Source organism: Planococcus citri, chromosome 2, assembly GCF_950023065.1.
Source record: "Planococcus citri chromosome 2, ihPlaCitr1.1, whole genome shotgun sequence".
NCBI classification, from domain to species: Eukaryota; Metazoa; Arthropoda; class Insecta; order Hemiptera; family Pseudococcidae; genus Planococcus; species Planococcus citri.
This window is the reverse complement of record NC_088678.1, coordinates 79,257,198-79,274,428: the sequence shown is the minus strand read 5'-3', so window position 1 is coordinate 79,274,428 and position 17,231 is coordinate 79,257,198. Positions and strand designations below refer to the sequence as shown.

The following is a 17,231-nucleotide window of genomic DNA, read 5'->3' as shown; positions in this document are numbered from 1 at the left end:
TTTTTTGGTGTTTCTCTTCCTTTTGTTTTTGTTTTCACAATTCTACACCAGTTTTCAAGTAACATGCTTTTCTCTCACGTTTTCCAGTTTCTCCTTCTAATATTTTTCCAGATCATTTGGACATCAACTACACATGGTGAGGTGGGGGAGGGGGGGGGGGGGTCAAACGCTCAGACGTCATCGGCGGCGAATTTCGTTAAAAATAGCGATTAAGTACTCAATTTTTTCACAAAATTCCCTAATTTTGAAATGGAAATTCTAAAATTTCATAACATGTCTTTTGACTTGAGCAGAAGGGCAAGCTTCCTCGACTCTTACCAAATTTCCAGGCTTTCCGGGGAAGAATATGCTTTAAAAATGGTTCTTAAAATTTTCAAAATCCAAAATGTCTTTCTCACTCGGTCCCAAAAAAATTATCATCCAGTCAGAATACCTTCGCTTCCTCAAGAACGAAGTAAAAATTATACACAACGATAAACTCACCTATATTCGTTTCCGTAGACCGTTTGAATATCTCTATGACAATGGACGTGTAACAAAATATAATTACAGCCAAAGGCAGCAAGTACATGATGATCATTCCCGAATACAAATACGCCAATTCTTGATACTTGGATTGGAATGAATTGAACATGACGCATTGTTTAAAATCATGAAATTCGGGATGTGACTCGACGTGAAAAATTATACTCTGAAATTCCACCGAAAAAAAAAAATTATAAACACAATATAATAAAATATCGCAACTTTTTTAAAGTCTACGACTCGTAGTTTGTTTTGCTCGACTTTGGCGCGTCTATTCTAGCAGTGTATCATCACATTGTGTACACGTGTACAATATTTACAAACACATACCTGCGGGGCGCTACAAATGACGGATGCGAGCCACGCCGATGTCAGCATGATTTTACCCCTCTGGTCTACTTGATATAAATTCATCGGTTTCAGCACCGCAAGATATCTGTGGCAAAAAAAAATAATTCTCGTCTTCAAAAAAAACCTACACACGTTTATATGGTGCGTAAAAAACAACCTACACAATACACATACCTATCGACGCTAATACAAATGATGATGAAACTCGATAAATATAATCCGAAGATGCGGAAAAATACGCTGACTCGACACATCGCGTCTCCGGCGATCCATTCGACCGTCGCTGCCCAAAATATTTCCAATGGCATCATTAAAAATGTAACCTGTAAACACACAAACGTTCAAAAAATTTCAACTCTCGTATGTATAATTATTATCTAATCGATCTAAAGAGGACCTTGATACTCGTACGAGTACATAGCTCCATTTATAAAAGTACACAAAGTACACATTACGAGTCAATATTGCTAATTACGCTCGCAAAAAAGCTGATAACCTCCCTAGTTTGTTTTTTTCGGCACAATTTTTCCTCTCATTTCACCTACGATACGTGTACTCATCGTTTTGCAATAATTTTATCAAACTCGAGCCTCGTGCGAGCGTGCAAACGTGTTACAAAGTTTCCAAAGCTATTTCACCGCAGTCTCACTAATACCAGATAATTAAAAATTATTCCCAGCAAATCCTCTCATCGCCCCCGCGTTAATTTTACCACATCGATATCGTCGAAAAACACCATCTTCGAGAGAAGCTTTTCATCCCCCTCCCCTCGGTTATATAAACCGTACCCACCGCTGTCAAGAATATCCTTATAACGTGTCTAAAAATACCCTACGATGATTTTTTTTTCGTGTATTAGGGTGGCAAAAATACCTACAAGTATATCTTGCACGAGTAACAGGAAAAAGAAACCACGCTTGGGGTTCCATCGTCGTATATTTGTACTCATCAAATACCCACATTGCGTACAGAAAAGGAAGAAAATGAATTTTAAATGAAATCAGATCGACGCGTATTTGGTTGGTCTTTTTATACCTCCCCTCCCCCCTCCCGTCATTTCGCCTCGACAGAAATGATTAATAATAATTTTTCAAAATTTATACGTAAATGATATTTGACACGTTTGGAGCCGAGTGATTGATTTAGGCAACAAATCTGGTGATCACACACGATATAGTGATTTATTTCACCATACAGAAAAATAAAATGAACCAACCTACTCGTACTACTGTATATACTGAAATAAGAGCAGAATAGGGCCAAAAAGGAACCTTTATCATCATCACGTAATACAAAATACCGTGATTAAGCATTTTTCTAAATTAAATATACATTCGAGTTGAATTTTACTCCAATATAACAAACAACGACGACGTATACAACAGTCTGACAGATTTTTCATCTGGGGCAATTTCGAATCGAAATTTTCAAAAGAAAGCGAGTATTTTACGTCATCGCAAAACGTGGAAATTGATATTAAAGTTTCAAGCTCGCCCGTTTAAATTATTCACAGAAGGAATTGTCCTGTGAGACGCGAGTTTCAATGAATGGAAATTTTCGTAATGAAATGAAGTTCAGCAGATTTTTTTTATTGCTGAGAAAATTTTTTCCAGATGCTGAGATATGATCAGAAATATTATACCTATAGTGGCCTTTATTTCGTTTCGAGTTTTGGTGTTGATAATTTTTTCTTTTTATAGCGGTGGGAGGAGGGAAGGGGATTTCGAGAAAATTGAATTAAAAAAAAAAAATCACTTATTTTGTACACTTTATCCTCTTAGGAAATGAAAATTTCTTAATCAAATTTTCATTTAGTCGATTCAAGAACTTGTAATCAGTTTTTTTCAATAAAAGAGTAACTTTAGTAGGTAGGTAACTATAATAAAGTTCAAAAAAGTAATGAAAAAGTAACCGAAAATTTTGAAAAATTTGAGCAATACATTTTTAAGTAGGTACCTACCTAGAAAAAAAAGTTTAAAAATGAGCCGGAATATTTCAATTAAAATTGTAAAAAAAATTTGTGATGTAATAAACGTTTACACATTTTAACAAAACATAGAATTTTTTGTCAATTTTTGGCAAAACAATTATCTTTTCTAAATTTTTAGATAGAAAAGTGAGAAAGATGTCACTTTCAACGAGAAACTTTGAGATTGCGACCAACGAGTTACCATACTGATCAATCCAGATTTGTTAGATCATGATTGATACCGAAACCGATACCGAAATCAGTGATGTGAAGGAAACTAAAAGCACTATGTCGATGCAGAGGAAAAGAGCACCTTCTACGTCGAAGTCATCGCCTTTTACACCGAAATCTTCGACCAAATCGACTCAGAAAAGTTCCCAGAGGCCAGAAATCATTTAATAGTCAATAGTTCCTTGTTTGGGAATGACGAGTTCGATGACGCTAACGATAATTCCAACAACAAGAGTCATGGATACCTCAAAGAAATCCATAGCCGCTAACAACATGCTGAATGTAGGTTTTAGACCTCGAGGAAAGCGATCAGACATCGTTACGTCTGATATTCCCTATCGATCATCGAGCAGCAACAAGCAAGCTGCTGTAGGTTGCCAGAGATACACAACACAGTCAGTGTTTCTTTGAAAACTCTGGAAAATGTTACCACTGAGGACATCAGCTGTCTAAAATGTGAATCGAAGACAGCTCAAACGTTCCAGCTATGCTGATTTTGCCGGATGTCTGAGTACGTTTCACTCGACAACTGGCATATACTTTGAAAATGCTGACGTGGCGATATTGTGGATCCAGGTAGCAGATCGAGTTGCTTATCCCAGTTGATTGCCGCTAGCAAAGCATCTTTAACATCGACCAAATTTGAGGAAACATGATCAATGTTCTTCATGTTTATACGGAGCAGTTTTTGCTGTCAATTTATTGCTCGATAATTCTCGAATTAGGGAAAGTGTTAAAAATAAAGTAAAATTCGCGTCAACATTGTAATCGTTTATTTACTTTGTAATTCAGGGATGTGCCTTTACCATAAAGTATTATTTTTTACATAGTTTACTTTACATGTAAAGTCAAATGTAGGTAATGTAAATTGAATATGTAAAGTAAAAGTAAAGTAAACTATTCTTTGTTTTTTTCATTGGAAAATCAAAATTTGGATTAATTTCTCTTCGTTTTCGCGTTCTCAGCTTTTTTCTTTGCTTTGTTTTGGTTCTAATGATGGCATAATTACCTACTTTGTATGGTTATTGTTATTTTAACTTTAAATTGAGTGTCAGAGCGTCAAAATTGAAATCTGACATTCAAAACCCTAGGGTTTTGTACTTTGTTTACATTGTTTTTTTACCAAATTTTCATTTGTTTTGTCTGTTGTGCAAATTAATTTCATTTTTCATTGATTATGAACACAGAGACATTCAAAATGTGTTTTTAGGAACTCAAAACGTCAAAACGGTACAAAAACAGACCAAAAACACAAAAATTTACAAAGTTTACCTGTTAGTTTACTTTACAGTAAAATAAAAATATTTTACTTTACAAGTTTACATTACATTTTACAGTAAACTATGTAAAGTATTTAGTTTACGGCCAACCCTGTCGTAATTACAAGTAATTCTTCTTATTATTGAAATACAATGTATGTGTAAAGTCAACAAAAAACCTCCAATGACTTTTACATATATTTTTTCTATTCGAATATCCAAAATTCTATTCGTTTATTATTATAGTTTTACGTTTTCCGATCGCATTATGGCGATTTTCTTTTTATTCGATTAATGTACATATTTTGTATTCCTGTAAATATGTTTGAATACATCTTTTATTTCGAATTGTGCATCATATTTTATTAATTTCGCAACTTTCTGGTAATAAAGCAAGTTGGTTTTGGAAATTTTTTTGACATAAAAAAGAGGAAGTTTTTGGCAATTTCTGGCAAAAAAAAACGAGATTTCAGCAAAAGACAGACCTTTTTGGGTAATTTTTGACCAAAAAACGAGACTTTTGAGCACTTTTGGAAAATATTTGTGACTTTTTGGTCTTGTAATTTTTGGCAAAAAGTGAAGCTATTAGTATCTAGCAAAAAAGGGTGACTTGGTAAAAAAGTGGAATTTATCAAATATTTGGTAAAAAGTGTGAATTCTTGTCAATTTTTGGCAAAGAAAACAACTTTATGAAAATTGCCAACTATATCAAAAAATAGATACTTTTTGCATTTTTTTTGTCGAAAAAATCAGTCTCTTTATGAAACAAATTTTGTAAAACAAGTGACTTTTTTAAAAATAGGTTTTCAAAAAGCAAGACTTTGGCAATTTTAGCAGAAAGGCAATTTGACAATTTCTGTCAACAAAAGGCAGTACTTTTGGGTGAATTTTTTCAAAAAATGTCAACATTTGACTTTTTGTTAAACAGGCGATTATTTTTAGCAATTTTTGGCAAGAAACAACCTTTTCTGGCAACTTTGACCAGAACCTAGCTTTTTTTTACACGTTCTGGCAAAAAAGGCAACTTTTATTTGGCAGGTGAGACAATTTTTTGTAATTTTTGGCAAAAAGTGAAGTTATTTGTATCAAAAAAGGAGGACTTTGGTAATTTTTAGAATTTGTTGGTAAAAAAAGTGAAAATCAGAAATTTGGTAAAAGGTGTGAATTCTTGTCAATTTTTGGCAAAAAGCAACCAATACTTTTTTGCATTTTTTTGTAGAAAAAAATCTGACTTTTTAGAAACTTTTTTTGTAAAAAGTGACTTTTTTTGAAAATGTTTCCAAAAAATAAGGCTTTGGCAACTTTAGCAGAAAAGCAATTTTTTTGACAATTTCTGTCAACAAAAATCGAGACTTTTAAGTGATTTTTTTCAAAAAAATTTCAACATTTGATATTTTTTTCAAACAGACCACAATTTTTGGCAAGCAACAACTTTCATTGGCAACTTTACAAGAACCGAGCTTTTTTTCAATTTCTGGCAAAAAAAGAAACTTTTATTTGGCACGTGAAACGCGAGATTATGAAAATAGTAACAAAAGGAAAGGCATTTGGACAATTTTTGGAAAAAGGTGAAAATGTTTGTGCTTTTTTTTTACAAAAAAAACGACAATCTAACGTTTTTTAGCAAAAACCAAGACTTTGAAAGCTTCAATCGCATGCAACTTGGTTTAATCATGGCTATCTTTTGTTAAAATCGCCAAATAGACTCGATCTTGCTAAAATTTTGTCTCTTTTTCGCAAAAAAATCCAAAAATTCTCAATTTTTTCTAAAAAAAAAATAGGTAGGTACCTTCTTTTTCATCAATACAATGCCAAAAAATTTCACTTTTTAATCGACAAAATTGAAAAAAGCCTCACATTTTTCCCAAAAAATCTCACTTTTTTTCAAAAATTGTCCAAAAGTCCTGCTTCTTGTCAAAAATTTGAATTTTTCAGCAATTGAAAAGTTTTGCATTTTCAACCAAAATTGCCACCAAAAAAATTCAAAAATCTCGCTTTTTGAAAAAATTGCGAAAAATACATTATTTTTCCAATTTTTAGGCCAATAATTTCCTAAAATTTGCTGTTTTTCGCTAAAATCGTCTAATTATATTATTTTTTGAGAAAAATTTTTATTTTTATTTAGCAAAATAGTCAAAGTTTTTCTTTTTTTTTCTAAATGTTACCCAAAAGTTTCATTTTCTTGCCAGAAATTGTCAAAAAGTAAGTATCCATTTTTAGTTTTTTGCAATCATTTCAAAATAGTTCGTGTTTTTTGCTGAATCCAGACTCCGGAGAACGTCTGGATATGACCAGATCCAATCAGCATTAATTTCCCCTGTTGGATCTGATCAAATTTGAAAAGATTCAATTTAACCGATACTCCGATCTGATCTGATCAAATTGCATCCAGAAAATGTCCTGATCTGATTCAATCAAGTTCTACTTATCGAGCGTGATTGATTATAGATCTGAATTCTGAACAGATCTAATCTCATCAAAACGCTGATCAAATTGATTCACGTACGATTAAATTGGATCCGGAGATTGTCTGTATCTCATCAGATCCAGTCAGGTTTCACTTGAATCTGAACAGATGTGATCCTACCAAAACTATGAGATCTGAGTAGATCAGGTCAGATGAGATTGGATCCCAAGAATCCCCGGATCTGACTCCATCTAATCCAATCAGGTTCTGTGTTGTATCTGATTAGGTCTGAATAATTCTGATCCCATCAAAACTATGATTTGATCAGATCTGGTCTGATTCTGATAAAATTAGAATCAGAGAATGACCAAATCAGACCTAATCTTACCAGATCCGATCCAATGTGATCCAACCAGATTTCTCCATAAGACCGGATCAAGCCTAAATAGATCTAAGTATAATTCCTTCGAAACTCTGATCTGATCAGATCAAATTGCATCGAAGAATGTCCGGATCTGATTAAATCCAATCAAGTTTTCCCAGCTCAATCTGATCACGTCTGATCAGATTTGATCCCATCAAAACTATGATTTGACCAGATCTGGTCTGATTCTGATAAAATTAGAATCAGAGAATGACCAAATCAGACCTAATCTTACCAGATCCGATCCAATGTGATCAAACCAGATTTCTTCGTAAGACCGGATCAAGCCTAAATAGATCTAATCCCTTTGAAACTCTGATCTGATCAGATCAAATTGCATCCGAAGAATGTCCGGATCTGATTAAATCCAATCAAGCTTTCCCAGTTGGATCTGATCATGTCTGAGCAGGTCTGATCCTATCAAAACTCTGATATGATCAGGTTTGATCGGATCTCAAATTGTATTCAATTCAGTGAATGCCCAGATCTGATCTGATCAAATCTAATCCAATCAGGTTTTTCTTATCGGACAAGACTAGATCTGAACAGATCTAATTCCATCAAAACTCTGATCTGATTTCACCTGGTCAGATCAAGTTGGATTAGGAAAATGTTTGGATCTGATCAGATTCATTCAAAATGCCAGCGTATTGGTTCTGGTCAATCTTTTTTTTTTTTTTTTCCAAATTCCGCGATCCCTGCCACATTGGGCATCCATCAGCGTTTTTCACTAAATCACCAATTCCGGCTGAGAGCGCCCAACGACGATTCCACCGCTACTCTGTTGTTTGTCTTTTCACATGGTGATTGTTCTTGCTGGAAGGTCGGACGGCTTGAATCTCTTCAGCCTGCGCACATCGTTTGAGTTGTCCAAAAGCTGGATGGCACTGGGGTTGCAGTGTCTGTGTAGCCTATGCTCGTGCCGCTCAGCGTGCCTGCAGATTTCCTCGGAGATGTAGCTAATTCCCAGGTCCTTGTGAAGGTCAGCATTTCGCTCGTATCGGTATGCTCCAGTCATTGTTCGTAGGATTATGTTTTGGCACCTTTGTATTGTCAGGATATTTGACTTAGAGGCACATCCCCAAAGCGCAATACCATACAGCCAGATGGGCTTGACTATTGCCAGGTATAACAGGCGTTTGTTTGAAAGACTCAGCCTCGATTTTGGCCCCATGAGCCAGTACAGCTCCCGCATTTTCTCTTTTATTTGAAGTTTTTTCATCCGAATGTGCTGGCTCCAGTTCAGTCTTGAATCTAAATGCATACCAAGGTATTTGGTAGAGTCTGAGTATGGCACAATTGCATTGTTGATACTGATTGGAAGGTAGGGGTGGGTGCGTAGAGAGAAGTCAACATGCACTGATTTCCCACAATTTGCAACTATTTTCCACGTTCTCATCCACTCAGCAATTCTATCAACTGCTGCTTGCAGTGAAGTAATGGCCTCTTCGTAATCTTCATTTACTGAGAGGATGGCCTTGTCGTCGGCAAATAGTGCAGCTATTATTCAATCTGGGACTGGAATATCTGCCGTGAAGAGGAGATAAAGGACCGGAGATAAGACTCCTCCCTGCGGGACCCCAGCTTCGCAGTCTCTCCAGGAGGACAGAGCATCTCCCTGAGCCACACTAAACTGGCGGCCTTCGATGTAGGAGCATATTATGTCGTAATACTTGTTGTTCAGGCACTTGCGAATTTTATGCTTTAGGCCCTGGTGCTAAACTCTGTCAAAGGCCTGAGCAACATCGATGAATACTCCAGCACAGAATTTACGTTCTTCAAGTGCACAGCTGATAGTATTGGTCACCCTGTGTAGTTGGTCCACCGTTGAGTGATTGCGCCTGAACCCAAACTGGAACTCCGGTATTGCTTTCTCAAAAGTTGGAGCCAATCTCCTCAGAAGTAACTTTTCGAACAATTTGGATGGCACTGAGAGGAGCGAGATCGGCCTGTAGGAGCTTGCACTTTGAGGGGGCTTGCCAGGCTTACATATCATTATGATTTTGGCCCTTTTCCACATTTTAGGGAGAATGCCAAGCCTCAGTATTGTATTGAAAATGATGGTCAATAGCACCAAGCCCTTCTTTGGTAGTTCCTTCAGCATTGCACCATTAATCCCATCAATACTGGGTGCTTTTCTACAGCTTAGGTCTCGAACTATTGCGTTTGCAATCTGCATTGGTCTGAAGAGAGGCAAAGGTGCCTGTGATGGGCTTTCCAAGTTGAGTGTTGGGAGGGGAGGTGAGTCCATTTCGTGTGGCTGGAACACCCTCTCTAGATGATCCGCAAGTGTTTCAGCCCTTTCTTTGTCAGAGCGAGCCCAACCTCCATTCTCTCTTTTAATGGGGGGCGCAGCTACTTGTGGGTGTTTCAGCTTCTTCGTGGCCCTCCACAGTGAGTAATTGGAATCCTCACCAGGGGACAGATTTTGCAGGTACCGAGAGAAGGACTCATTATCAACCTCTCGTAGCATACAGTCAAGTTTTTTAGACAGATAGTTGAAGTGTTTTTTATCTGTAGGGGATCTTGTACGATTCCATATGCGCCGAGCTGCACGCTTCTCCTTTAACAACTGTCGAACTTTGGCTGGATAAATGGTGCCTGGGCTAGTGTGGGAAGCCACAGGGGTTGCCTGTCTAGCTGCTGACTGTACTGTCTTGGTAAAGAGATCAACTGCACACTCAAGGTCGTCCGCATTCTTTAGGCAGATTTTTAGGTCAACTTCTCCATCAATAATGTTCCTGTACCTGACCCAATCCGTCTGCTTGGAAGTCAGCGCCTGCCTTATGCCACATTTACTGATCACTCGATTGCTAACTGTGAGCACAACTGGAAGATGGTCCGATGAAAGGTCCTCAACTGTTTTTACAACAGTGAAGAGCTGAGATATGCCCTTGACAACAAAAAAATCGAGCACGTCTGGTGTTTTGCTTGGGTCAGTGGGCCAGAATGTTGGAGAATCTGGTGCCAGAGTCCTCAAATTGAGAGAATCAACAGTTTTTGAAAGTTCGCGCCCTCTAGAGTTAATTAGTCGAGATGCCCAAATAGTGTGCTTGCTATTCCAATCGCCGCCAACGACAAAACGATCACCCAGAGCTGACAAAAACCTTGAGAAATGTTCATGTGTTGTTTTTACACTTGGAGGGCAATACACAGCTGCTCTGGTCAATCTGAGTAGATTTAATTCATTAAAACTCTGATCTGATCTGATCTGATCTGATTTGATTTGATCTTTTCCCCCGTTGAATCTGATTAAACTCCTGTTGTGATCAAATCGCTGTGTGATTGAATTGGATTCAATGTTCAGAGTTCTGATCTGATCTAAAATCCTGCTGTGATCACATTGCTGTGTAATCAAATTGGATTCAATGTTCAGAGTTCTGATCTGATCTAATCGTATCATTTTTCACGAGATGTGTTCAGTTCTGGGATCTTATACCTTGAGAAAATGCACCTCTCTCAATTTTAGTCAAATTTTGAAGGGGAAAAAATTATACTTAACTAACAGGAAATTCTTCTAAATAGTAGATGTCAAGTTATTGAGGATTGGTTCAAATTAAAAGTTACATTATCTGTACCTATCTACCCTTAAAATCATACAAAAATTGAAAAATTTGTATGATCAGTTTCTTGTTAGGTTTAACCAAATCTTTTTTATGAAATTTGGAGTCCCAACCCAAAACATTCAAAGGCTAAGAAAACTCTCATCCAAATCACGTATGTACCTACTAAACCTTGAATCATAAATCATACAAATTTTCCTTAATTTTCCTAATTTGAAAGCTCTCTGTGTCGTGCTTAAAAAAAGAATATCTACCATCGAAAAACTACCTACTTGAAATATTTCCGAAAAATACCTCGCCTACACTACACAATATGCCTTTGTAACAACGAAAGATAGGCTACTCCATAAAGCTTGACCAAATCTTCGAAAAATTCTCAATGACCCGCTTTATTTTTCGCAATGACGTCAATTTTTTTTCTTCAAATTTGTAACATTTTTATTGAATATGATGATTAGACGACCGCCTATTCAATATCATAATCCATTTTTCCCCTTATAAAAAATACTTTCTATGATATTTTGCTGTCTCTTGAAGAATATTTTTTGCGACAACCGACGACGACTCGATACACCCACAGAAAAACATTTCACATAATCTCTTCGTCTTCATCTTGTAAGTATTAGTATATACATCGCTAAGATGATACCCATACAATAAGAAAAAGCATCATTGTCGTTTCTGTACGAATCAATTAAAGCCACCACTATATTTGTAAAGAAAACGAAATCCCATTCTACTCGTATATACCGACGAAATTGCAATTTTTCCGTCGTATTATATTTCTGAACGTATTATAGATATCTTCATCCACCCACCTATTCCTCCTCGCTGCTCATCGCGCAGAAGAATATGAATTCTTACAAACACAAACATATTTACGAGTATACAAAAAAAAAGAAGCAAAACGCGAGAAGAAAAACCTCGTTCTCAATCATTTGACCCAGAAGTGCCAAAAACCAGCCACCTAAAATCTGTCACGTTCGTATCTTCTCGAATTACGTATGCGAAACGGAAAAAGCGAGAATCGACGTTCGGATAATATTAACTTGACGCTATAGCTTCCAACGTACGACAGCTCATTTTCGCCAAAATTAGCTTCGTAAAAAAGAAAAACACCGAAAAAAAAATTCCACAATAGCGAAGAAATCATTTATTATTAATAACGATAATTCGCTATACAACTTTCATTCATTTTACTGTTTTCCTGTTGTGTTTATTTTTGCAACGTCGTCGTCGATGAAATACGAGAGAGGAGCAGAATTTTTGATCATCGTTGCTCGACGAATTTCACACTGAAATCATCGTCACCTGCGAATCTACCCCTATTTCCTTTTGTAGTAAGACCATAGTATGACTTTGAAAAATATTATAAACAAGTTCGAACGACACGTTTTCGTCTTTATTTTGTTACAGGCATGTTTTAGCATCCCTTACACTATTTTCACATTTTTTTTTTATCTTGTTAAAGAAACTTTGTAGATAGAAAATTTTCGTGTATTTTCTTATTTCAGTAAATTCAACGACGAACGAGATAATGTTTGTAAGAAAAAAAAAGGAGACATCTTAATCGAAAAAAACTTTTTCAACTTTTCAATAATATTATTATACTGCGTAGATGATAAGTACTTTTAGTTTTGGACATTGGATAGGTAAGGATTAATGCTATATTTATTTACCTATAAGACTAAGGAATATGAATATATTTTTTAGATAGGTAGGTACTTACTATCAAATCAGCGATAGCTAAATGCATCAACATCGTATTAATCCTAGTCCGAGATTTTCTCCTCCTTCTCCACATCGCAGTGAGCACGGTGATATTTCCTATGGTAGAGATGACGATTAAAATACTATAAGTGACGATGGTCACGATATGGCCTTCGTTGAACCGCAATTCGTGAGGTAACTCTTTTGAAGCATTCGTGCCATTGTAATCTATCGGACGTGAGGACATGGATTCTGATCTCATAACTCGTCAAAAGCTATTCTGTCTGATTAATCGCAAAAGAGACGGGATAACCAAATGGAACTGAAACAGAATACGAAACAAAGTGTTAAGATTTTAAAATGTCGGTGGCACGTGTGATGAACGTCTGGTAGTGTTCAAGGTTATTTAAGTCCCTTATTTTTATGTACAAGAACAAAATATCTTCTTCAAATTGAAACTACTGGAAATTCAGAATAGTCAGGAAATGCATAAAAAATTCTTATGAGAGTTATGGGCAATTTCTAATGACACAAAATTGCTCAAAATACCTTAAAACTGCTCAAAAAATATTTTTGTCGCAATATTTGCATTTGTAGCGAAATTTTGATCCCTTTCGATATGTCCCACGACACTTTTCCAAAAATAACAAAATTTATGACCCAATTTTGAGGTCAATTTTTTTTTTAATTACCCAAAAAGCATTTTCATCGAAATATTTGGAATTTTTGCAAAATTTTAACTCATTTTGATAGGTCGCATGACACCTTTCCCAAAACTCAGAAAATAATTATCTCATTCTGGGTCCAAAATGCCTCAAAAATGCTCAAAAACCATTTTTTAAATCAAAATTCTAAATTTTTGTAAAATTTTGACCCATTTTGATAAGTTCCACGACACTTATTCACGAATAACAAAAATCGTGACTCAGTTTTGGGCTTAAAATTTTTTCAAATTACCTACAGAGCATTTTCATCAAAATATTTTAAATTCTTGCAAAATTTTAACTCATTTTGATAGGTCGCATGACACTTTTTCCAAAACCCCGAAAATAGAGATCCCATTTTGAGCTCAAAATCCCTCAAAAATGCCCAAAAACTGTTTTTTAATTAATATTTGAATTCTTTGCAAAATTTTGAATTCTTTTGATAGATCCCATGAAACGGATTCAAAAATAACAAAAATCATGACCCAATTTTGGACTCAAACTTTTTTCAAATTGCCCAAAGAGCATTTTCATTAAAATATTTGGAGTTTTTACAAATCAAAAATGCTTAAATCAGTTCTTTATTAATATTAGAATGTTTAGCGACATTTTGACTTCTTTTGATTCGATAGGCCACACAACACTCTTTCAAAAATAACAAAAATCATGATCCAATTTTGGGCTCAAAGTTATTCAAAATAACTCAAAAAGCATTGCCAAATTTTAACTCATTTTGATAGGTCGCATGACACATTCTCCAAAACTCCGAAAATAATTATCAAATTTTGGGCTCAAAATATCTCAAAAATGCTCAAAAGACATTTTTTGGCTAATATTCAAATTTTTTGCTAAATTTAGACTCATTTAGATCAATTTCACAACACCATCTTATTGATCTAACAGCTGCATACAATACTGTAAACCACCACCTACTGTGCAAAAAAGTATATGAAGTCAGTAAGTCACCCAGAATCACAATTTCACCACCATCATTAAATCTCTGCTCAGTTAATAGGATGTTCTATGTCACTAACATGGAAAGTCCAGTAGATGAAAAAGGCAAAAAAATGGGCTGCCTCAGGGGAGTGTTCTCGTCCAAATACTATTCAACATAATACACAAATGACCAGCCAATTGGAGACTAGACCAGACACTTCCTGTATACTGATGAGTGTTGACCTGGCAGCAACCGCTCAGGGAGACACGCATTTGGACCAGTCCCTCACAAAGAGAGCGCTAGTGTGCCCTCTGTTCTAGCTTCTTCATACAGGGCTTTTCTTATCCAGTGTATTTTACCAAAGTGCTGATTTTACAAGTTAAAAATGAAAATATGATTTGGTCATGATTAATTACGTGCAATAATAATCGCAAAAATAATGTATATCAAATTATTTTTTCAGTTTTAACCCTTCAAAATTGATGCTTTTGTAAACACTGATGAGAATAGCCCTGTCTGCTCACTAGTGCCCTCTACTTGAGAGACCTGTCTGAATAGAAATACTTACAAGAAATGTTACAAGAAACCCTGAATAAACTAGAGGCCTACTATGTGGATAATGCCCTCAGACCAAATCCATCCAAAACTCAAGTGAGTAGCTTCCAGTTCCACCTGAAGAATTCAAAGGCAAAGTGCACATTGAAGCTAGTATGGGGAGGAGTGCAGCTGGAGAACAGTGAAAATCCTAAGTATATATGTACTTACCTAGATAAAACTAGGCCAAACCCTCACATATAAGCCCTATTGACAAAAATTGTGCATAAAACATGCTGAAATGCATGCTTTTTTACATATCACACGCATGCGTGAATTTGGACTTTTTCAAAAAATTGCATGCTATTCAGCCAGTGAATAGCATGCTTAAAAGTAAACTAAAAAGTATGTACAATAAGTGTGGAAATTTTAACAGAAAAATTGCTCAAACTCACAGGCAATACTATCTACCGATTAATTGTGAATTTTAAGACATTCTAATAGATAATTTTTTCAAAAAAATTTAAAAAGAAAATTTAAAAATTTCCAGCGCTTGCGGGGATTGATCCCAGGTTCCTGAGATGTGCGACTGCTTAACTCACTCAGCCACTTCGCAGCTGAATAGTCAAGAGGTTATTTTTGCATAAATGTTATCAATTTTTGGACTTGGAACAATTTTTACTCACTGGTGCATTTTAGAAAATAGTTGGTTGCTAGATTGCTTCTGTTTAGCATGCGAAAATGTATATTTTTAACGCGATAATGCACGCTTTTACACCAGTCCAAAATCACGCACTGTTATGCATGCTTTTCAGCATAATTTTGTCAATAGGGAGAGACATTATCAGAATACAAAAATGAAGGTGGAAGCAAGAAACAATTTACTGTAGAAACTGGTATCAATCAGATGGGGAGCAAAGCCAAAGACACTGAGGACAACAGCTATGGCACTGTGCTACTACAGCAGAGTATGGATGTGCTGCCTGGGGCCTGATTAGCACATGTTAAGAAGATCAACATTGTTCTCAACAACACATGAGAATTGTATCTGGCTGCCTCAGACCAACCAGTGTTAAACACCTACATATGAAGAATATGCGGCATTGCACCTCCAGGGATAAGACGGTGTGTGGTGGCAGATGTAGAGAGCACAAGAAAAGAACAAGACCCCCGCCATGTTATTTTCAACCAGAAAGAGATGATCCCAAGGCTGAATTTCTGGAGGAATTTTATGAAGGAGACTCATACGATGAAAGTGGACCCAGAGGAGGGGAGAGAGAAAAACAATGGTCGGATCTGGAGAAGGCCACATGTAACGAGAACTTGGCAAATGGACATGAACTGCAGTATGTAGAATGGCTCACACCGAACCAGATCCGAGCTGGATGCACCTAGACAGCAGTAAACCTTACTAGATGGGGCATTCAGGATGATGTGAAGTATCCGGATTGCGGGAAAAGACAGAATGATGAACACCTCCTCCTATGTGGCACAGGCACTGCATACACTAGAGAGGAGCTATGGGGAGAAATGAACAAACACACAGAAGACCTGATGCAGAGGTGGAAGGGGAGAATTTAAAGAGATCCTAATGTCACAGACACAAAAAGAAGATGACACCATCTCAAAAATAGTAAAACTTATAACCCAATGGCCAATTTTTGGGCTCAAAATGCTTCAAAAATGTATTTTTTTGAGCATCGACCAATCAACTGACCAACCAAATCAACCAATAAATCTCCTTATTAATCCGCTAAATTGTCAAACATCAACAAAATATGTTCAATTTTTCAAAAATTAAAAAAAATTAAAAAGTTGAAAAAGTGAAAAATTATAAAAAAATTTAAAAAAGAAATCTTGAAAATGAACAATTAAAAAAAAATCTCAAAAATTAAAGAATTGAAAAAAATTTTAGAATATCAAAAATTGAGAAATTGAAAAAAGCCATCATTTTGCAAAAAATTTCAATATAAATAAAAAAAAGTTTTATAAGCATTCTTGAGGCATTTTGGGCTTAAAATGGGATTATTTTTTGGAGTTCTTGGAAAGGTATCATGCGACCTATCAAAATGGGTTAAAATTTTGCAAAAATTCCAAATATTTCGATGAAAGTGCTCTCCGGGTATAATTTGAAAAAATGTTGAGCCCAAAATTGGATCACGATATTTGTTATTTTTGAAAGAGTGTCGTGAGTGACCTATCAATTTTGGGGATTTTTGAAAAATTGTCATGTAACATATCAAAATGGATTAAAATTTCACGAAAAATCCAAATATTTACTCAGAAATGTTCTCGAGTATTTCAGAAGGATTTTGAGCTCAAATATTCGGTCATGATTACATGAATTTTTGAAAAATTAATATGGGATCCATCAAAATGAGTTCAAATTTTACGAGAAATTCAAATTATGTTGACCTGGCATTCAAAATGGACGCCATTTTGTTAGTAAGGCCAACTTTTTTTTGGCTAGTTTGCTTTAAAATGTTTATTATGATGTCTCCTTTAAGAAAATAGCAGTCCCAGAGGATGGTCGTGAGGGGAGAAGAGTGCAATTATTCCTATCCTCGTAAGGTTAGCACTATTTACAGAGGACACCCTGTATACTCGAGTATTAGCA

The 17,231-nt window shown here is 35.8% G+C and overlaps 1 protein-coding gene across 3 annotated transcripts in view; it reads right to left on the bottom strand.

Moving 5' to 3' along the window:
* The window catches only part of LOC135837893 (adipokinetic hormone/corazonin-related peptide receptor variant I-like), a 104,707-nt gene that overhangs the window by 10,434 nt on the left and 77,042 nt on the right, over positions 1–17,231 (bottom strand). For all 3 annotated transcript variants that reach the window (XM_065353325.1, XM_065353324.1, XM_065353323.1), the window contains 4 exons: positions 12,459–12,761; positions 1,051–1,199; positions 856–961; positions 484–691 (listed from right to left, as the gene is read on the bottom strand). In XM_065353325.1, the coding sequence (XP_065209397.1) occupies positions 484–691; positions 856–961; positions 1,051–1,199; positions 12,459–12,701 (706 nt within the window). In that variant the 5' untranslated portion in view covers positions 12,702–12,761. The remainder of the gene's footprint in view (positions 1–483; positions 692–855; positions 962–1,050; positions 1,200–12,458; positions 12,762–17,231) is intronic.